We start from the raw sequence: 23716 nt of genomic DNA on the forward strand, positions 1-23716 counted from the left end.
CAAACACCTCCTTCTCTGTAATCTGTATAGGGTCCATGAAGTTGATGCGACTTTGCCTCACTTCTATAGACTATGCATCCATCTCCTGAGTAAATCCAGGTGCAAAGAATGCATTTTAAGATCTCCCTCATTTGTTTTCGTTCCACACGTGGATTAACATTTTGGTCTTCCAGAGGACTAATTTTGTCCCTTGCAATCATTTTGCTGTTGACATAACTGTAGAATCTGTGAGGATTCTTCTTCACCTTGTCTGCTAGGCCAACTTTATGTCTTCTTTTTGCCTTTCTGATTTCTTTCTGTTCTGTTCTGTTTTGTGTTCTGTTTTGTATTGCTTTTACTTCATAAACACCTCATTTGTTCCTACTTGCCTATACCTGCTATACACCTTTTTTCTCTTAACTCAATATCTCTTGAAAACCAAGGTTCCATACATTTATTATCTTTACCTTTTATTGTGACAGGCACATACAAGGTCTGTGTTTCCAAAATTTCATTTTTGAAGGCCTCCCACTCTCCAAGTACACCTTTGCCAGAAAACATCCTGTCCCAATCCACACTTGTCCGATTATTTCTGTTACCATCAAAATTGGCCTTTTACCAATTTAGAATCTCAACTGAAGACCAGACGTATCCCTTTGCATATTTACTTTGAAGCTAACGGCATTGTGGTCACCTAGATGCAAAGTGTTCCCCTACATAAACTTCTGTCACCTGCCCTGTCTCATTCCAGTATCGCACACTCTCTCGCGGGAACTTCTATGTACTGATGAAGGAAGTTTTCCTGAACACATTTGACAAACTCTATCCCATCTAGTCCTTTTACAGAATGGAATTCCCAGACAATATGTGAAAAGTTATAATCATCTACTATAAGGCAAGCAGTCTTAATTCCAAGAATTATTTTAGGATACAAACTAACTTACAAATGCTGAGCAAACTAAATAAAGAGCTGAGAAATGATGCTAAGAGGTGTATAGATAAAGGAATAAAAGAAGTAAAAGATGGCAGTTCTGAAAAATCTATCACTTTTATAGATGAGATAAAAGAAATTCCTTTGATAGGGATTAATTAGTTAATAGGATTCATAATTAAAACTACATCACGTAGGTAATATGCTAATACTTAGCCAATGAAAAATGAGAAAGGTGATAAACCGTTAGTTTAGCTGCTATACCGCTTTCTGCCAGAGTGTGTGACCTATACATGAGTTTGTTAAAAAGTACAAATCTTATAAAAAGTGTTATTTAAAAGAATGGTTTCCAACACTGTTTTGCCAACTGATTTTTAGTCTAAGTTATTCTGGAGACCCCCAGAAGAGTCTGATTGTTTTGTTCCTTGTAACAGGATAAAGGTAAACCAGACTCTTCAGCCACAGGTCCAGGCGCTAAGCCAAAGGTAACGACAACATAAAAGTTTCAATTATTCTCCACTTGAGTGAGAGCTTAGATCATTGTAATAAATCTGTTCAGAACTGTACTGAAATATGCCTTTTGATTTTGTGTTTTATATTCTGTATTTTCTTTCATTTTTTTGTTGCCTTTTGCATGTGGGGGATGAATGGGGGTTTGATGTTTGGTGTTTTACTTTGAGCGGGTTGGTTCCATGGTTCTTCGTTGTTTTGTGACTGTCGGTGGGGAAGTGGTATTTTAGGGTTGTGGCTGGCGTACATACTTTGATAGTAAATGTAGATTGAATTGAATTCTCTTCCACCAATCCCCACATCCTCAGATTTTTACCACTGACCTATACATTTTATTGCAGCATTGACCCAACCAACCACCATACAGAGAAGTGGAATGTGATGGTAGATCCACATTGCTGTAGGGAAAAGGTGCAGCATTTGAGGTCAGAGTTGAACCTGGGTTACAAGCTGCACCTCTCTGCCACTCCACCATTTAGATTACGTTCATGACCTCATTGTGCTTGGGATAATAATGGAAGTCCGTTCCAGGTTTCACCTCACTTAGTAACAGGGTCAAGGTCAAAAATTATGTTCCATTCCTGATGAAGGGTCGCGGCCTGAAACGTTGACTCTTCATTCTTCTCCATTGACGCTGCCTGACCTGCTGAGTTCCTCCAGCATTTTGTGTGTGTGCGCGTTGCTCTGGATTTCCAGCATCTGCAGAATCTCTTGTGTTTATGATGTTCCAGTTACTTAAGACTGGAATATTCCACTTCTGCAGCTTTTAAGTTGTAGTGAAGACAGAATGATAAGAGAGCACTATGTTGCTTTGCCCAAGCAGCAAGGGGTATGAAACAAAAAACAAACTAAAGAATGTCAGAAGAGTGAAAAGGTAAATTGTCCATTCAATACCAGCTTCACTGAACCTTGAAATTGTGGAGGAAAATGCCTTAGCTTTAACGAGCTGGCATCGTTTCACTCAGATTCAGATTTATTTATCACATGTACATCAAAACATACAGTGAAGTGTAAAATTGGCACTAACAACCAACACAACCCAATGATAATTCCAGGAATGAAAGGCTTGTCATATGACAACTGTTGCTGGCTCTGGGCCTGTGCTAACTGGAATTTAGAAGAATAAGGGGGATCTCATTGAAACCTTTTGAATGTTGAAAGGCCTAGGTTGATTGGATGTGAAGAGGATGTTTCCAATAGTGAGGGAGTCTGGAATCATAGGGCACAACCTCTGAATAGAGAGATGTCATTTTAGAATGGTGATGAGAAGACATTTCTTTAGCCAGAGGTGGTATACGTTGCCACAGGTGGCTGAGGAGGCCAAGTAATTGGTATACTTAAAATGGGGGTTGATAGATTATTGATAAGTCAGGGTGTGAAAGGTTACAGGGAGAAGGCAGCAACATGAGGTTGAGAGGGAAATGGATCAGCCATGATCGAATGGCAAAGCAGACTCAACGGGCTAAATGGCCTAATTCTGCTCCTATATCTTATTGTCTTATGTGCTGGGGGCAAGTGTTGCCCCGCATTCTGGTGCCATCACAGCATGTCCACAACACAAGCAACAACAACAATACAAAAGCAAGCCCCTTTCCTATCCCACCCACTCACACACACAGACATGCCATTTTGCATGTTGCCAAGGAAGGGTGGAACTGAACTATTTTATATTCGTTTTGACATTTTACCTTGGATCTGGAATGCTTGAGGTGCCATTAACTTGTTCACATCTATTGACGGTTACAGACAATGGCTGAAGTGGTAGACAGCCTTTCATCAGATTTCAACACTTCCTCTTCAGCCTCACATCCTGTGGCACCAATCTGCCAACAGAAAGAGGTAGGGCTCATTACCACTCCTCCCCGTGGCGTGTTCCGTGGTTTAAATTGTCAGCTTCTTTTTGGGCAATGTACGGCTCCTCTCCAGGTTACGAACAGCCAACTTGTGAAAGACCCATACGAATGATCATTTTGGAGGCTGGCGGGATGGATTTGCTGGTTGCTGTGGGGCATCTTCTACCATCTGGAAACTCTGTTTACAGCTGCATTTCAGACTTGTGAGCTGTCCATTTTACAAACAGAACAGAACATAGAACAACATAATACAGACCCTTCAGCCCACAATGTTGTGTTGACCTTTAAATCTGCTCCGATATCAATCTACCCCTTCCCTCCTACTTAGCCATCCCTTTACATCCATGTGCCTATTTAAGAGTTTCTTAAATACCCTAATGTATTTGTCTCTTCCACCACTCCCAGCAGGGTTTTCCATGGACTTAATGATCTCTGTTTTTAAAAAAAAAACTACCTCTGACATTCCCACTACACATTCGTCCCATCACTTTAAAATCATGCTCTCTTGTATTCGCCATTTCCACCCTGGGAAGAAGGTGCTGGCTGTCTACTCTATCTGTGTCTCTTATCGTCATGTACATCTCTATCAAGTCACCTGTCAGCCTGCTTCACTCCAAAGAAAAAAGCCTTAGCTTGCTCAACCTTTTCTCAAAAGAATCAGAATCAGGTTTAATATCACTGGCATATGTCATAATCTTTGTTAACTTTGTGGCAGCAGAACAATGTAATACCTGATATAGAAAAAAGGTAAGTCAATTACAGTAAATATATTTGTATATTAAGTAGTGTAATTAAAAATTGTGCAAAAACAGAAATAATTTTTTAAAAAAGAGATGTATTGTTCATGGGTTCAATGTCCATTTAGAAATCAGATGGCAGAGGGGGGAAGAAGCTGCTCCTGAATTGCTGCGTGTGTGCTTTCAGGTTTCTGTACCTCCTTCCTGATGGTAACAGTGAGAAAAGAGCATGTCCTTAATAATGGACGCTGCCTTTCTGAGGCACCGCTCCTTGAAGAAGTCTTGGAAGCTAGCCCCATGATGGAGCCGACTAATTTTACAATTTTTTGCAGCTTCTTTCAAATTTGTGCAGTAGCCCTTCCACCCATACCAGATGGTGATGCAGCCTGTCAGGATGCTTTCCGTGGTACATCTGGAGAAGTTTTCGAGTGTTATAGGTGACAAATCAAATCTCCTCAAACTCCAAATGAAATACAGTCGCTGTCTTTTCTTTTTTATAGTTGCATAGATATGTTGGGACCAGGTTAGATCCTCAGAGATATCAACACCCAGGAACTTGAAATTTATCACTCTCCACACTTCTGATCCCTCTGTGAGGACTGGTTCGTCTTCACATGTCTTCCCCTTGCTGAAGTCCACAATCAGATCATTGGTTTTACTAACAGTGAGTTGCTGCATTACCAGTCATCGAGCTGGTATATCTCGCTCCTGTACACCCTCTCGTCTTCATCTGAGATCTTGTCAACGTGATTGTATCATCAGCAAATTTATAGATGGGATTTGAGCTTTGCCTACCCACACAGTCATAGGTGTACATAGAGTAGAGCAGTGGGCTAAGCACACATCCCTCTGGTGTGCTCTCTCAAGCAGGCAGCATCCTGGTAAATCTCCACCTCATCTTTCCCACAATGAGGTGACTAGAACTGAGCACAATACTCCAAGTGTGGTCTAAACAGGGTTTTATAGAGCTGTAGCTCTTGAACTAAATCCCCTGAATAATGAGCCCTGCTATGACCTGCGGAGAAGCTGTCATTTGTACTCAAAGCAGCAAAAGTAGCTGAAGTGCTACTTATTTGTCAAAAGTAAGGATTTTACCAAAGTTCAAAGTACATTTATTATCAAAGTACGTATGCAGTACACAACCCTGACCTTCGTCTTTGTACAGACAGCCGTGAAACAAAGAAACAGACCCATTCAAAGTAAACATCAAACACCCAATGTGCAAACGGCAAAAAACGAGCGAAAAACACATCAAACCACAGAACAATTAACCCTGTAATAGTTGATATTTCTTTAAGTGTGTACTTATTACTGGGTTAATCACAAAAGATCTGTTTTTAATACTAAATTCAGTTAGCCTTGCAACCTGATCCAGAGATGGTTCAGTACATTATACATCGCATGTTCAAGCTGCATGAGTGCACTGACTACAGCTCGGCATTCAATATTATCATCCCTTCAAAAGTAATCAATGGGCCTCAATACGTCCCTGTGCAACTGGATCCCAGATTTCCTCACTTGTAGATCCCTGTCAGTTTGGATGGGCAACAACATTTCCTCCGCAATCTCCATCAGCACAGCTGCTCCCCATGGAGCTGTGTGCTTAGTCCTCTGTTCTACTCACTTTACATTTAAGACTGTAAGCCCAGCTCAATGCCATATTTAAGTTTGCTGAAAACACTACTGTCATTGGCTGAATCAAGGGTGGTGAAAAGAATCAGCATATAGGAAGGAGATTGAAAACCTGGCTGAGCGGTACCACAACAACAACCTCTCACTCAATATCAACAAGACCAAGGAGTTGATTATTGACTTCAGAAGGAGAAAACTGGATGTTCATGAGCCAGTCCTTATCTGGGCATCAGAGGTGGAGAGGGTCAGAAACAGTAAATTCCTGTGTTGTCATTTCAGAGGATCTGTCCTGGACCCAACATGTAAGTGCCATTACAAAGAGAGCACAGCAGCACCTCTACATGCTTAGAAGTTTGAAAATATTTGGTATGTCACCTAGAACTTTGACAAATTTCTATAGATGTGTGATGGAGAGCATCACGGCCTGGTATGGAAACACCAATGTTCTTGAACGAAAAAAGTAGTGAATACAGCCCAGTCCATCATGGGTAAAGCCCAGCCAACATTGAGCACATCTACGTGGAGTGCTGTTGCAGGAAAGCACTCCATCAAGGACCCCCCCATCCCCATCATCCAGGCCATGCTTTCTTCTTCCTGCTGCTATCAGGAAGAAGGTACAAGACCCTCAGGACCTGCACCACTACTTTCAGGAACAGTTATTACCCCTCAACCATCAGGATCTTGAACTTGTGAGGATAACTTCACTCGCCTTATCACCAAGCTGTTCCTACAATCTATGGACTCTCTTTCAAGGACTCTTCATCTCATGTTCTCCATATTTATTGCCTACTTATTTATTATTATTTATTTTGTTTTCATTTTATATTTGCACAGTTTGTTGTCTTTTGCACATTGGTTGTTTGTCCATCCTGTTAACCAATTTCCCCCTGGGATCAATAAAGAATGACTATGCCTATGACTGTTGGGTACGATCTTTCATGGAATCTATTGTGTTTCTTGTATTTACTCTGAACGCCTGCAACAAAATGCATTGCAGGTTTGTATATGGTGGCATATATGCACTTTGATAAAATATTTACTTTGAACTTTGGATTTCCATTACAGTTATTTTATCAAAATGGCTTAACCATACTTGCTCGAGCTGATTGTTCCATAGAGGATCATTGATAATACTTTCCTTGGAGTTGCCTCCAAATCTTGCATCTTGCCTCCGAATTCAACATTGTCCAGGATCAATAAAATTAGCTGCTTCCAGGTTACTAAATAGTTATTGATGCATCTCTCAGAGAAGAATAACTGAAGACGGGAAATAGATATTCATTGATTTTAGACAGACGATGTTGTTTGCATAAACGTGGCGAACGGCCAGGACTGTGGTGTTACAACCATTCTCTTTTGGCTGATCTCACCTGCTCCCTCAACAGCAAATTTTTGGTCAAGAATGCATGGCTGCTCTCCACTTCCTGTGGAGAGTGAGGCTTCCCCACCCCATTCTAACCAATTTTTACCAGAGTACCATCGAGAGTGTCCTGACCAGCTGCATCACCGTCTGGTATGGGAATTGTAAACATCTGAAGACCAATTCCTACAAAGGATTGTGAAGACTGCTGAGAGGATCATTGGGGTCTCTCTGTCACCCAGTAGAGACATTTATCAGGAGTGCTGCAGGGTCCTTCGAATTGTCAATGATCCCTCCCATCTGTCCAACAATCTCCTTTTACACTCTACTATCAGACAGGAGATACCATGGCATTAGGACAAGAACTGGTAGGGTAGGAAACAGCTTCCAGCTGCAGTACATAAAGACTACTGAACTCCCTGCCACCATTCAGGTCGCATCACACATAAAGCATCAGTAGGGTTATACTGTTTAATTTTTAACTCGTGTCACAAATGCACCTTATTATTTGTGAATTTACTGGTGGTAATATTACTTTGTGTGGTGAGTTAGATGTACATAGAACATCGAACATAGAATAGTACAGCACAGTTGTGCCGACCCTCAAACCCTGCCTCCCATTTAACCCCCCCACCTTAAATTCCTCCATATACCTGTCTAGTAGTCTCTTAAACTTCACTAGTATATCTGCCTCCACCACTGACTCAGGCAGTACATTCCATGCACCAACCACTCTCTGAGTAAAAAACCTTCCTCTAATATCCCCCTTGAACTTCCCACCCCTTACCTTAAAGCTATGTCCTCTTGTATTGAGCAGTGGTGCCCTGGGGAAGAGGCACTGGCTATCCACTCTATCTATTCCTCTTATTATCTTGTACACCTCTATCATGTCTCCTCTCATCCCCCTTCTCTCCAAAGAGTAGAGCCCTAGCTCCCTTAATCTCTGATCATAATGCATACTCTCTAAACCAGGCAGCATCCTGGTAAATCTCTTCTGTACCCTTTCCAATGCTTCCACATCCTTCCTGTAGTGAGGCGACCAGAACTGGGCACAATACTCCAAGTGTGGCCTAACCAGAGTTTTATAGAGCTGCATCATTACATCGCGACTCTTAAACTCTTTCCCTCGACTTATGAAAGCTAACACCCCATAAGCTTTCTTAACTACCCTATCTACCTGTGAGGCAACTTTCAGGGATCTGTGGACATGTACCCCCAGATCCTTCTGCTCCTCCACACTACCAAGCATCCTGCCATTTACTTTGTACTCTGCCTTGGAGTTTGTCCTTCCAAAGTGTACCACCTCACACTTCTCTGGGTTGAACTCCATCTGCCACTTCTCAGCCCACTTCTGCATCCTATCAATGTCTCTCTGCAATCTTTGACAATCCTCTATACTATCTACAACACCACCAACCTTTGTGTCGTCTGCAAATTTGCCAACCCACCCTTCTACCCCCACATCCCGGTCATTAATAAAAATCACGAAAAGTAGAGGTCCCAGAAGAGATCCTTGTGGGACACCACTAGTCACAATCCTCCCATCTGAATGTACTCCCTCCACCATGACCCTCTGCCTTCTGCAGGCAAGCCAATTCTGAATCCACCTGGCCAAACATCCCTGGATCCCATGCCTTCTAACTTTCTGAATAAGCCTACTGTGGTGTGCGACTTGGTGCAGAAGAATGTGTTTCGTTTGGAAGTATACATGTGTATGGTTGAATTGCAATAAACTTGAACTTTTTACCCATGTAAAGCAATGAAGATGGAATAGATGTACAATCCAAACTGTGTCTTTCTACTTCCGTGTTTAGAGCAGAATAATCGGAGTAGATGTAAATTAAGGACTAGATGGGCTGAAGGGCCTGTTTCTGTGCTTTAGAGTTCTGTGACTAAGTTGTGTGTTTCACTCAGCTGCATTTAACAAACTTCTTGTAAAATTCATTTTATTTCTTCTTAAACAGACAAGACAAAAGTCTGCTGCTAAATCTGAAACAAAGAAAGCTCATAAACGCTAAAGCTATCAAAACAGGTAACTCTATTTATGAATTTTAAATGTGTATGCATTTCTGTTAGTTCAATGTCCATGCAGAGAGAGGAATATTGATATTTTCCATAATAGCAGCAAAAGACCAGAACAGAGAGTTCAAGAAACAAATTAAACTTTCCAGCATCCCGAGTTTTCAACTTCCCTCAAACCCACTGCTTTTAAACTGCAACTATAAATGAAAACACAACATGCTAATTGCCATTCTTCATGGTTATATTTTTGACAAGTCTACAATTACTAGGGAGATTTAAAATTCATTGACAGAATTCTTTCCTTGCCCTGCTTGCTGCTGCTTTAGCTTGGTTCTTTCGTTTGTTTAATGACTGGCTTAAACCTTCTGCCTCATCGGGCATTTCATTAAATACACTGGATCTTATGATGGCATTCAGATTCAGTGGCACCTTCGTGGCCACTGCTCAGTAAAACATATTAGCTTTCGACAAATATCTCCATAGGCCTGAGTGCAAAGGGAGCATTCCTCCAGGCTCTACAGGAAAGCCCAGACCTTGGTGAGCTCTGCTTCCATACTAGGGAAGGTGTCATAGCAGTCAGTGCAATACTTTACGGCACCGGCTGGAAGATTGGAGTTCGAATCCTCCTGCTGTCTAGAAGGAGCTTCTGTGTTCTTCCCTGACCTCCGGATGCTCTGCTTTCTCCCACATGCCCAAGACATAGGGGTTGGGGTTAGTGAGTCGTGGCCATGCCATGTTGCCCCGGAAGCATGCCAATACTTGCGGGCTGCCCAGCACTGTTTGATTTGACACAGATGAGGCATTTCACTGTATGTTTCAATGTACATGCGACAAATGAAGCTTATCTTTAAATCCTGCCTACTGGAGGAAAATGACGGACAACACCGAGTAAACAGACTAAAAGCACAGATACAGTGAGGGGATTTAGACACAAGAGAGTATATATATATGGAAGGGAGACCCCCATGTAAGCAAGGGATAAAGCATGAATTCTTGATAGGACTGGAGAAAGAAGGAATTGGGTGAGGATGAAGCCAGATGTGAGCAACAGCATCAATCCACATAATAAAACAAAAATAAATGCAAAAGGAATAGGAACTGGTTTATTATTGTCACATGTACTGACACACTGAGTGGCGGGGAGGAGATAAGTCTCTACCAGAGGAGATGTAAGGCGCTCCTGCAGGTCACCCTTGGACACGGTGTAGCAATTGATTATCCCCCCGATTAGGGTCATGTGAAGCCATGGGATCAGGCGGGTGATGGTCGTATGAGCAGCTGTTGCATATCACAAGTCCAGGTTATGTGACCACTGACGCCAGGCAGACAATCTCCGAAGAGTATTGATAATGGCTGGGGCCACCCATCTTGCAATGACGCTACCCACTAGAAGGCAATGGCAAACCACTTCTGTAGAAAAATTTGCCGAGAACAATCGTGGTCATGGAAAGACCGTGATCTCCAGATCAGATCATTACACAGTGCATTGAGGCAGAGTAAAGGACAACAACAACAGAATGAAGAGTACAGAGAACGTGCACAATCTTAACAAGGCGGATTGTGAGGTCGAGAGTTCATCTTATCCTACTAGTGAAGCATTCAATGCTCTTGTAACAGCAGGATAGAAGATTTCCTTCAGCCCTGTGGTATTTGTATCTTCTACCCAATGGAGAGGGGAAAAGGTGGGATGTCCAGTGTGGGTGGATGGGATTCAACATGTCAAAGGTTGCATGTTCGAAAATGAAAAATAATATACAAGTAATCAAAAGCAATTCACATCTTGGCTGGGCTAATTTGTACTTTGTGAGCAGCTAGACAAGAAATACAGACGTAGATGGAATGGGTGCAAGGGGATTTCCTTGAGGAAAAGGATATAATTTGTAAGCACATCGAGGATTCGTAATAGAGACGAGAGTAAGCTAGCCTCAGGCATTTAACAAGGTGAAGTTGTTCATCTATTTCCAAACCAATGACTCCATTCCATGATTGACAATGTCTAAAAATCTATTGAAATCTCCCCCAAACTGAACATCACAACCCAGCAGAGGTGTGGAGATTTACAGCCCCCTCAGTAATTATATGAGGGTTGATTGATAAAGTTTGTGGCCTAAGGTAGAAGGAGTCAATTTTAGAAAACGTAGCACATTTACTTTTCCTACATTTACACACTTAGTCCAGCAGTCATGGAACATACGGATCCCTTCTTTGTGGAAGTGGTCCACAGCAGGGGTGATTGATAAGGTTGTGGCCCAAGGTAGAAGGAAATGAGTTATTAACTTCAAACTTTCTGCATAATCACTCAAAGAGTTGAACTGCACGTGCATGTAGCGAGAGCTGTATAACTCATCCCCTACTACCTTAGGCCACAAACTTATCAATCACCCCTGCTGTGGACCACTTCTGGAGGTCCAAGACGCCGACTTCTACAAAGAAGGGATCCGTATGCTCCACGACCGCTGTAAGTGTAAATTTAGGAAAAATAAATGTGCTAGGTTTTCTAAAATTGACTCCTCCTAACTTAGGCCACAATCACCCCTCCTAGTCATTGGTTCCAATTTATCCACTTGGCTGGCTGCATTTTTAAAAGAAACCTGATTACTATTTTCCAATGTCAAATCATATTGACTCTGCTTTAAGTATATTTAAGTGTTCGGTTATCAAAGATCTTAAACAATAGAATCCAGCAATTTCCCGACAACTACGGTGAGGCTAATACATCTCTCCCTTCATTCTTTTTTAGCAATGTCACTTTTACTCCTACCAATCTGCTGGGAATATTCCAGAATCTAGGGAATTATGGAAGATTATGATTAATACATCCTCGAATCTGCAGTCATCTCTTTTTTTGAACCCTGCGATATCGGCTGTAAGGGGGTTTGTTGGGTTATGGTCCTTTTAATCCCTCTAATCTCAGTCAAACATGCTGATGTTGATCTAACTTGTAATCATCTCTTCTGTTGCTTCTATAATGATTTCTTATCCGTCAACTTAATATGAAAATTTAATGTACATTTAAAATAATACATTTTAACCTTTGCTTATTCAGCAACTAACACTGATAATTCTATGCAGGCATTTGTTACTTAATCCTCTACCCATGCTGTTTAATGTCTTCATTAGCATAACCCTGTTTGCTGCTCTCTCATGTATTTGCGTAGTGTTTCTGAGGGCTATTCAACAACTACATTTTGAAAGAATGAAACTGACATTTGCATCACTTTGATCAAAAATGTATCTACTTTTTTTTGGACATTTTTTCCCCATCTCTGTCACTCATATTTTTCATACTAAGACCAGGAAATGCTCAGAAGGAACTGTAGAATTGTTAGGGTGTAATATATCCTAATGCATCCCTGTACATACCATCAGGGGAGCAGGAATCTCTTAGTGTTTACCCAATTTACTTTTGTCATTTCAATTTAATGACACCTCTTCTTCCTTTGCAGGTCCTGGTTTACAAACTGACCACTGTGCAAGTTTTACTTTTCATTGGGAATATGCTTCTGTATGAATGTCTGTGGTTTCTAATCAACTTTCCAAGGAGCTGCTGTATCATGTAGGGAGATTATGAACAACTTTGAGAAAAATTTTAACTTTGACTCTTAGCTTTATGACATTGTATGAAATATTACATGCTCTCTGAAGATTCTTAAACTGGATTTATATATTTAAAATTCTTTTTCTAAGTGGGAAGGATGGTATATTTGTAGGAAATGTTTACTACTAAAATATACTGTTAAAAAGTGTGACAGTTGTTGAAGTTCAGTTCAATTTCTTTCTGTCTGAACTGGAGAATGTCTCAAAACGACACACAGTATTGAATTCCTTTCCCTGGGAACTGTCTATGCCTGAAGCAGTCTATTCATAACCTTGGTGTTACATTTGATCCGGGGAGAAGCTCTGCCAACATAACTGCACCATGGCCTAATATTGTATGTCTGACTCCGCCCTGGCTGAGCTCTGTTGTCCCTGGATCCAATTCTTCTCCCCTGGTTAGTTTCTGTCTAGCAATTTACTAAGATTTTAGCTCACTGTAAGCACATTTGCCATCATTGTAACTCATCAATTCCCATGATTAAATGTAGACTCAACAATTTATATTGACACTAGGTCTGTAACTATGGGTTTTTAAATGCTCCCGATTTTTAGGCCTCAGGCCTCAGCCCTCCTCATCCCTGAAACCCTATGGGATGTGTGCTTCTCCAACTCTGAGCACTTGATGTGATTAAAGTTGGAGATGACATTTACCTTTATCACTTCTGACCACTGAAATTCATTAGCAGCACATCCATGCTGCCTCTGAGATACTCCTTTATTCACACAATACCTTCTTGATCGCATTCCCTAATGAAATCTTATGTGACTCAATATCAAACCTTGTTTGATAAACTCCTCTGAAGTGCCTTGGAACATATAGCAATGTTAAGGATACTATGAAAAGTGAACATTGACATTTATGTGGACTGTAAAGGCTTGAATAAAGTTTCCAGGATGGATTACATTTGCCCTAATGCAGCACAACATTGTGTTTGAGTCTCAACTATTTACTTATACTTCATGGCTTGGGTGTATTATATCACATGGGTACAAAGAGAAACTAAAAATAAAATGTAAAGAACACAAAATGTGTGAGTTTCATTTAAACGGGTTGTTGCAGAGAACATAGGACTGTATAGGCCCTACAGGCCACAATATTGTGTTGAACCTTTACTTTACTGAAGCACCTTCAATTATTCCAAAGGATTGAGGTTTGGTAAAATTACTGAAAGGCTTTTATTTGCTGTACAATACGACCTCCACAGTGAGTGTCTGTCCCCCGGACTGAGGGGGAGGGGCAAGACGAACACCTTTATACAGGACTCTGTGGGAAGAGCCACAGGGGCAGTCAGCAGAGGTGTGTGTCCAGACAGGTAACCGAGTTACAACATATATACATGGTTTACCACATTTACACCAAGATCAATTTAACCCTTCCATCCCACATAGCCCTCGCTGTTCTCTCTAAAGTGCGGGGCCGCACAGGAACAGAAATGCTCGCGTGCACCTAGCCTTTGTTGCCACACAGCTGGAGTTTTCTTTTATATAATGTTAACGTAATTTTAAAATCTATGGTAATATAATTGTGAAATACTCTTGAGTTTTCATTCTAAATATTCATAGTATGCTTGTTACAAAAATAAACATTAAAAACTACCATGCAGTTTTCAGGGCATGTAAAAATTTCCTGCTCAGAGCAATGGTTGGTCTGTACAGCTATATAAAAAAAAATGAGAGGGAACATCGATAGCCCTCCATTTTTCTTTCATCCATGTGCCCATCTAAAAGCCTTTTAAATGTCCTTGATGGTATCTACCTCTACCACCAGTCCTGGTGGCACGCTCCACGCACCTACCACTCAGTGTAAAAAGTCTTTCTCTGACATTACCCCCTATACATTCCTTCCAAGAGATTAAAATTATGTCCCCTCATATTAGCCATAGATGGAGCTGGTACTGGGGAAGACTCTAGTACAACAAAAAAAACTTATAACCATCTGCCACATAGATGAAGTCCATTCCAGCCCCTTCACATTAATTTGATATTCACAGATTTGGGTCCAATGCTGAGTTATTGCCTGATCTTTCAGTTAGTAATCTATCAATTAACAGTTATCATAAGGTCTGGAGAAATCATTCTGGCCAATAACAGAAATTTACTGTACGGTAATACAATGATTTTTGATAATAACCATTTATTCCATCGAGACAGTTTGGTTCCAACACTCAGTATAGCTTGGTCTGAACATGGACGAGTGCTGAATCAGAGGAGATGGGAGTGCCATCATTTCCTTGCCATCAATACACCATTTTATTTGTATGACATGCGGGCAGCACAGTAGTGTAGTGGTTAGTGTAATGCTTTACAATGCCAGGGATCTGATTTGAATTCCCATCGCTGTCTGTAAGGAGTTTGACCACGTGAGTTTCCTCCGGGGGCTCTGGTTTCCCCAAAGATGTATGCGTTAGTAAGTTGTGGGCATGCTATGTTAGCACATGACAACACTTAATGGCTGCCCCAAGCACATCCTTGGATTGACGCAAATAACACATTTCACTCCGTGTTTAGATGTACAGTACATGTGACAAATAAAGCTAATCTTTAAAGTGTTCTAACAAAACTACAAACCTCCTTAGTAAATCACTTAAAGTATCACCTTACTCCCAAAAGCCTTACCATCCCCGACCAGACTAATCTCAGGGGTATGGTGAAATATTCCTGTTGCCTGGATGAGTGCAACTTCATGGACACTTGGCTAAGTCAACATCACCCACTTTACAACAGCCTGCTCAACTGGCTGGCTGTATGTTCACTCTCTCCTGCACTCACGGGCTGCAGAAGAGATGCACTGTAGTAACTGAGAAGGGACTTATAGGCAGCATCTCTCAAACCTGCCCCAATCCCTATCTAGAAAAGCAGCAGACGCATGGGAATTGTCCCTACCTGAAAGTCTTATACCATGAGCAATGTATACAAAATTCATTAAGTTAGGCAGCATCTATGGAGGGGAATAAACAAATGGCATTCCGGGTGAGGGCTTATCATTCATTCGTTTGTTATGTGCTGGGTCATATGATTTAGGCGATCATGGTCTTTCCATGACCATGATCGTCCTGGCAAATTTTTCTACAGAAGTGGTTTGCCATTGCCATCTTCTGGGCAGTGTCTTGACAAGATGAATGACACCAGCCATCATCAATACTCTTCAGAAATTGGTTGGTGGCAGTGGTCACATAACGAGGACTTGTGATATGCATCAGCTGCTCATACGGCTTCATGTGACCCTGATCGGGTGCTACACATTGCCCAAGGGTGACTTGCAGACTACCGGAGGGAAGGAGCACCTTGTACCTCCTTTGGTAGAGATGTAACTCTACCCTGCCATCTCGAGACCCTATCTCATAATGATACAGAAATATAATACTGCTCCTTCATAATCACTGGGACAAAATTTATGGAGTTATCTCCCAATCTACCCTGTAGGAGCTCCTTACTCAGATAAATAGCAACTGCTCAAAAAGATGCTATTCAAGGCCTTTAAAGATGTGCAACAAATACTCAACCATCCCACGGAAGGATAAAAGCGTTTCACAATTCAAAATTTATTCTCCACACTGATTTCCCTTACAAGCAGAATAGGGGAATAGATATAATAATCAAAGAGAGAGAAAAAAATCCAACTGACCTGAAATGGAGCATCATAGCTGGAGAGTAAATTCTGTTAGAATTGGCACAGATCTGAAGCCAGTGTGGAAATGCAAATTAGACTTTACATGGGTCTAGGAAAAAGGTAAGAAGAGCATAGACTAATTGACCACAGGGCCTATTTCTACAGTACTCTGGCACTAGTTAGATTGAAACACACTACTCTAAATCTAACAGTACCAATTTCCACTGGCCAACAACACAAAGTTAATTTAGTGATCTGATCATCTTGGCAAATAAGTTTAATATCATGTCACAAAAAAGCACAATTTAAAGTTACTGTGCTTGCTTAAGTTTAAATAATCAAATGCTGAAGAAATTTATTAAAACTACAAAGCCATAGCAAACAAATTTGTGGGCAAACACTAAGATTCATTAATCTATTGATAAAAGTTGAAATTATAGAATTAAGTTGCACACAAAATAGTAGATCAACAGTGTTAACTTTGAGCACGTCAACAAGTAAAATGCCAAAGTCATCTTACGCATAAAGTTCTTGAAATTAAAGTCATTCACGACCTCCAGATGCCCCACAATATTTTACAGCCAATTAAGCACTTTAGAAATAAAGTCACATCATAATGCCAAAAACAGCAATTAACACACAGTGTCACTAGCAGCAATGTGATAATGAAAAGATCATCTATTTTAGTGATGTTGCTTGAATGATGAATGTTAACGTTGACTAGGTGAATGGGTGACCTCCCATGCTATCCAGTAAGCCACAGCTGTTGCTTCATACACTGTCAACACTGAAGCTCAGGGATTTACTGAATGGCTCTGCTCTGAGAAGTCAGGCTGCCATTAATCCCTGCTCTGGTACTGCTGCTTTCCCAGCAATGTGCTTTGGTGTGCAGAGGTCTATCGTTGAGCTGCCAGGGCCAACAGCATAAAGGCCATCAGATCCAGGAGCAGACCTAGGCCATTCAGCCCATCGAGTCTGCTCTGCCACTCTATCATGACTGATGTATTATCCCTCTCAACATCATTCTCCCGCCTTCTCCCCATAACCTTTGACACCCTGACTAATTAAGTACCTATCAACCTCCAGTTTAAAAACACCAAATGACTTGGCCTCTGCAGCTGTCCGTGGCAATTAATTCCACAGATTCTCCACCCTCTGGCTAAAGGAATTCCTCCTCATCTCTGGTTTGAACAAAAGAGAGGACGATATAGCAACCTCCGCCATATTCAACGGGAAATGCTGCGAGACTGAAGGGCCTGTTAATCTGGTGGTCTATCAGTCAACAGTAATGACCAGTCCCCATATCTAAAATAGGATCTACTGACACTAGACAGGGTCCAGAGAGAATGGTCATGGGAATGAAAGGGTTAATATATCAGCAGTGTTTGATGGCTCTGGGCCTGTACTTGTTGGGCTTTGGAAGAATGAGAGGGGATCTCATTCATACCTATTGAATTTGAAAAGCCTGGATAGAGTGAACGGGAAGAGGATGTTCCCTATCTTGGGGGAGTCTAGCACCAAAGGCCACAGCTTCAGAAAACAAGGACGTCCTTTTGAAACAGATGAGGAGGAATTTCTTTAGCCAGAGGGTGGTGAATCTGTGGAATTCACTGCAACAGACAGTTATGGAGGCCATGTCACTGGGTATATTTAAATTGGAGATTAATGGGTTATAATTAGTAAAGGTGTCAAAGGTTACGGGGAGAAGGCAGAAGGATTTGAGAGGGATAATAAATCAGCCACGATTGAAGGGCAGACTAGACGATAGGCCAAATGGCTTAATTCTGCTCCTATGTCTTGTGGTCAGGGTTCACCTGTGGCCTGTATCAGTACTGACAACCACTTCACTTATCCCACTGTGACTACAGCAGGCTATGGAGTAACTCAATGCCCATTTGAGGTGAAGACCCCAACACAACTACACTGTCAGCAGCACATAACTATAACTAATGAAATAACGACTCCCTTCAACATCGACTCGAAAGACAATGCTATTCCCAAAAATAAATCTAAGCTCCAAACGACATACAATTTATCAAAACGTACCATGCTCACACAAGCTGAAAGTTCAATTACCACTTGCTTTTCAAATAACAGCAGATTAAAAACCTTGCACCACGTGACAAGTATTTCTGGCCCAGCTGGGTCCAGAAATCTTCCAGTAAGAATCAGTGGTCAAGAGATCATCAGAGGCCTGGAAATGTCTGTTAACAATTCACTTGTTTTGTTTGAGCTATCTATCACTAGGTTTCCAATGAGTGCAGGGCACCAATCATGTGCACCATAGGGCAGGCTTTGCACTTTGAATCCTCTTCAAAGCAACACGCACAAAATGCTGGAGGAACTCAGCAGATCAGGCAGCATCTATGGAGGGAAATGTAAAAGGGAAATAATGTGTGACAATTCTGTGGAACATTATTTTCCCGAGGTTGCAGTTAGTTGGATAGAGACTATTGATATCCACACAGAATGGCAGAGGATCTCAGCAGGTCAGGCAGCATCTATGGAGGGGAACTAACAGTTGGCGTTTAGGGCCCAGACCCTTCATCAGGTGTGGAAAAGAGGGGGCAGAAACCCAAATAAAAAGGTGCGAGGGGGGAGGAAGGAGGAAGGGGGAGAAATTGAGGTTCGTGCCATCAGGTTGGAGGCTAACCAGACAGAATATGAGATATTGTTCCTCTAACATGAATTTTGCCTCATCATGCCAGTAGATTTGGTCATAGACAGACATGTCAGAATGGGAATCTGAAGTCAAATTGAAATGGGTATACACCAGGAGATCTTGCATCTTGTGGCAGACAGAGTGAAGGTGCTCCAGAAAGCAGTCCCCCGATCTGTGTTGGGTCTCGCCTATGTAGAGGAGCACCTGATACAATAGAGGACTCTGATAGGCTCGCAGGTGAAGAGTTGCCTCACCTGGAAGAACTGTTAGGGGTGGTGAGGGACAAAATGTATGGGCAGGTTTAACGCTTGTCCTGCTTGCAGGGATAACTGCCAGGAGAGAGATGAGTGGGAGGGACGAGTGGACAAGAGAGTTGTGTAGGCAAGCAGATAGGGGAGGGTGATGGAAGCATGTCATAGTGGGAGGATCTACTCTAACCTGTGTTAGAAGTGGAGCTCCTAGAAGAAGCAAGTTTGAGAGCATATTAGAGGAGGAACTCAGCAGGTCAAGAAGCATCTACGGAAATGAATAAACAGTTGATGCTCTGGCTGAGACTCTGCCTCAGGACTGCAAAGCAAGGGGCAAGATGCCAGAATAAAAAGGTGTGGGAAGGGGGAAGGAGGATAGCTGGAAGGTGACAGGAGAAACCAGGTGGGTAGGGAAGGTAAAGGGCTGCAAAGGAAGGAATCTGATAAGACAGGAGAGTGGACTATAGGAGAAAGGGAAGGAGGAGAGACCCAGGGGGAGGTGATGGGCAGGTGGGAAAAGGTGAGAAGCGAGAGTGGGGAATAGAAGGAGATAGGAGGGGGAGGGAATTTTTTTTCTTACCCAAAGGAAAATTCAATATTCATGACATCAGGTTGGAGGCGGCCCGGATGGAATACAAGGTGTTGCTCCTCCACCATGAGGATGGCCTCATCTTGGCACAAGAGAAGGCCAGGGGCTGATTCATCGGAATGGAAGTGGGAATCAGAACTAAAAAGTTGGGCCATCAGGAAGTTCTGCTTTTGGCAGATGGAGCGGAGGTGCTCAACAAAGTGGATCCTCAACTTACGACGGGGTCTCACCAACGTAGGAGAGGCCGCATTGGGAGTGCCAGACACAAAAGACGACCCAAGCAGATTCGCAGGTGAGGTGATGCCTCATCTGGAAAGAGTGTTGGGGGCTCTGTACAAAGGAAGGAGAATCCTGGAGACATTGATCAGGGAAATCAGCAGGGATTTTGGTTAGCGCAAGGGAGTATCTCAGTAAGAGATTGGTAGTTAGTGAAACAACTAACAGAGGAGTGGGGAGGAGAAAGGATCAGTTTGTCTTGAGATCGGCAATCAGACAGGGATTGGAACATTTACTAAGAAAAGGAAACAACTTCCAATTTCATTTACAGTTGATTAAGTAAGGTTGATGTCAGTGAAGTAAATCTCAAGCCTCCAGTCAAGACCTGTTTCAGTGTTTATTGCCTGTGTTGTTTGTAGGATTTCTGTGCACAGTTGAATTTTTCCAGACAGTATCCAAATTAGCTCTGCACCATATTCAGCATCTCAGTATATAACCATTGAGTTGTGTTCAATGGATATTGCCACTGAATTCGCCAGCTGATTTTAAGTTCTCCAACCATGTACTGATCTTGTCCAGGTTCTTGTCCATCCACTGGATGTTCTCCTCAATTGTTTCAGTTGCCTGTTGAATACAACGGAGCTGCGAGCCATCGTCCTTCAATGATTCAAAAAATCTTTGGACCTAGGAAACAAAAGCAATGGAGATTTCTCCTTTTTATTCAGGAAAAAATTATCAAAATAGAGACACTGATTAGAAATAAAATAAATGCAAATCAACAGTCTTTTGCGAACCATTAAACCAGCTGCAGTTAAATGCAGCATCTGATCTTTTTAAGAGTCAAGGAGCAATTTTATTTGCCATATATATTTACATGTACTAGAAATTTGCTGTGATGTGATGGCCAGGGAGCAACATACAACGATTATAAGAATAAGGAATTATATTAAAAAGTAACTTTTTGAACTACAGATATGGGATTAATTAACAAATAAATACATAAATATGATCATGTTCTTACAATGCAAACAGCATTATAAAAAGTGGATTAAGGTGTTTACAGTACAGTGCAGTGACTGAGGTAAATAGACACAGACACGGTGATGGAAATTAACTTGTTATGGAAATTCAGTTAAAATTGATCATAAGTAAATTGGACATGAATTTCAAAGTGGCTAGAGAATACCTCTATCCAGGAATAAGGGAAGACTGGATCACTAACAGTACAGTCACTGCATCTTCCAAGAAGCAACAGTCATAGCCTTTTTTATACATGCACACAGAAAGTCAATTACATAAGTCAATATTTTAAAAATCAATCCTGTATAACTTAATAGCATTTCACAAAATGTGAGAGACATCCTGTCCTGTCCCACAGTTTGTTACTTCTACAACTCACGGAGAAAGGTTGTTATTCATCCTTGAAACAAATATAGATTATTGCAAACATATTAAGCGCCCAAGGTCAAGTGGTGAATTTTTATTTATGATGTTATAGAAAGTTCATTAAATCCTTAAATCCATTAAGTCTATTGAAGTACAACGGTATAAGGTTTTACGTTAGTACCCGACATGAGAAGGAAAACCGGAAGATTCCTTAATGACCAGAGACTTGACAGCCCATAGAATGCTCCCCTCTATTTATGACCTTCACTGCCTTCATCTTGTTTATGCACTTGTGCTACGCACTAAGGTTTAGACGCTAACACCAGGTAGGTGGTTTGTTAATTAAAGGAAGGTACAAGGCATTAGCACCTCAGATATCTTAACTCTTTATTCAGAATTTTCTTCCATACACAGGTACCATATTTCCCAAAGTCACATCTTGTGATCTGCACCATCTCCTTATCATCTGGAAACTGCTGACTGAAAAGACCAGAAGAATGGGGAAGGGAAATGAATGGAGAGAAATAACCGAAGATGTTACAGTAAGCATTGCAGTTGCACTAGTGGATTAATTGTAGGATAATGTCTTTAAAATATAGTAGTCTATAAGACAGAGGAGTAGAATTAGGCCATTCAATCATGGCTGATTTATTTTCCATCTCAACCCCATTCTCCTACCTTCTCCCCATAAACTTTGATATCCTTACAATCAAGAACCTATCAACCTCTGCTTTAAATATACCCAATGACTTGCCCTCCACAGTTGATCTCTATCAACTTTTAACTATGATACCATCAATCTGCTGACACCTACTTCGAGCCTACAGCAACAGTAGTAGGTTCATGGGAACTGAGTTCTCTGGGAATTGTTGAGGGTGAGGACCAGTTCTGCTAGAAGCAGGAGAGTGGTGGTGGAGGGGAACTGGTTGATTCTTCTATTTAGAAAGTAGCGGAGCTTTAAAGGCCTTCTTGCTGGGGATTAGAAGTGTACAGCAACTGGACATCCTTGGTGAAAATGAGGTGCTTCAGGGCCAGGGAATGGAAAGCTAGTGAGGAGATCGAGAGCATGAAAAGTATCGGGGATGTATGTGGGACGGGTTTGAACCAAGGGGGATAGAGTGGAGTTGAGGTACGAGGACACGAGTTTAGTGGGGCAGGAGCAGGCAGAGTCAATGGGCCTACCTGGACAGTCTGTGGATCTTGGGTAAGAGGTAGAAGGGAGCAATGCAGGGTAAGGGAACTATGAGTTTGGTGGCAGTGGTGTCGGAGACAGTTTTCTGACCTAGAGTATCATCTCTGCATTGTTGAATGGCTAAGTTACGTGTAGTGTGATCTGACCCTGAGTCACAAGAATTAAAACAATAACAAGTCAGCACTTCTCCACTTCTATGCAGATGTGCATTTTGCTTTGCAAAAAAATTATACGACATTTATACCAAAAGTAACATAATTAGTATTATTGAACTACTTAATTTAATTTCTTATATATTTCTTATTATAATGTATACTGTATACTGTGTATTGCACCTTACTGATGCTGCAAAACAACAAATTTATCACTGATGATAAATCTGATTAGAATTCTAATATTTTTTACCATTTAGGGCATTTACTTACCTCTTCAAGCTTGAGCCTTGTAGAATAGTAGGACAGAATACCAGTCACAATATGAGCAATTGAATGCGAACCAAGTTCAAACCTTAGGGTGACATGAAATAAATAATCTTTTTAAATGCCATCATTATTTGTTATAGAAACCTCGCTCCATGCTCACAACCTTTCGAAGTTTAAAAAGTAACCACTCTAATGCGGTAAACGCTTGACATTCTCTCAGAAAGAAATTGGTCTTAAATTTTTAAAAAATCAATTCCATAAGTCTGAGGGAAAATTGTTGATATTAGATTGGGACACAACATTAATACTGAAAGGTGAACAAAAGCAAACATCGAAAGAAATCTTAAATTATTCTCAAATGATGTAAAAATGAAAATAAAAATCAGAAGGAATCCAGAACTCTCACGCTGCATTCCAGGTGCACTGAGAAGTTCAGAAGAACTTTAGATTACATTAAGACTCTAATAATGTTGTCAAAAAGATCTGCAAGCCCAAGGACTGAGACAATTTCCAAGAAACATTTCACAAGGTGTCAAACAAAAGGTGGTTATGTAAAATAAGAGCTTCTAGAGTTGGTCAAAGGATATCATAAAATAAATGAGACATTTTCAAGTTGACAGTCAATTACTGTGTGACTCCAATCCAGCCCTGGTGTGTGATGTTAGGTGAAGAGTGACTCCACTCTGGCCCTGGTGTGTGACGTTAGGTAAAGAATGACTCCAATCCAGCCCTGGTGTGTGACGTTAGGGTCATCAGGACAGTATATTTTC

The 23716-nt window shown here is 41.3% G+C and overlaps 2 protein-coding genes across 8 annotated transcripts in view; one reads left to right on the forward strand and one right to left on the reverse strand.

The window, feature by feature from the left end:
* cast (calpastatin) overlaps positions 1 to 18745 on the forward strand; it is a 206002-nt gene extending 187257 nt beyond the window's left edge. For 6 of the 7 annotated variants that reach the window (XM_063068580.1, XM_063068585.1, XM_063068581.1 and 3 more), the window contains 4 exons: positions 1345 to 1395; positions 3167 to 3259; positions 8967 to 9034; positions 12471 to 18745. In XM_063068580.1, coding sequence (XP_062924650.1) covers positions 1345 to 1395; positions 3167 to 3259; positions 8967 to 9020 — 198 coding nt within the window. In that variant the 3' untranslated portion in view covers positions 9021 to 9034; positions 12471 to 18745. The remainder of the gene's footprint in view (positions 1 to 1344; positions 1396 to 3166; positions 3260 to 8966; positions 9035 to 12470) is intronic. The other variant, XM_063068584.1, reaches the window with a different exon arrangement.
* erap1b (endoplasmic reticulum aminopeptidase 1b) overlaps positions 16148 to 23716 on the reverse strand; it is a 60775-nt gene continuing 53206 nt past the window's right edge. Inside the window, exons 18-19 of the mRNA XM_063068587.1 lie at positions 22950 to 23031; positions 16148 to 20630 (exon numbers count right to left, since the gene is read on the reverse strand). Coding sequence (XP_062924657.1) covers positions 20457 to 20630; positions 22950 to 23031 — 256 coding nt within the window. The 3' untranslated portion in view covers positions 16148 to 20456. The remainder of the gene's footprint in view (positions 20631 to 22949; positions 23032 to 23716) is intronic.

Source organism: Mobula hypostoma, chromosome 16 (genome assembly GCF_963921235.1).
Source record: "Mobula hypostoma chromosome 16, sMobHyp1.1, whole genome shotgun sequence".
Taxonomy (NCBI): Eukaryota; Metazoa; Chordata; class Chondrichthyes; order Myliobatiformes; family Myliobatidae; genus Mobula; species Mobula hypostoma.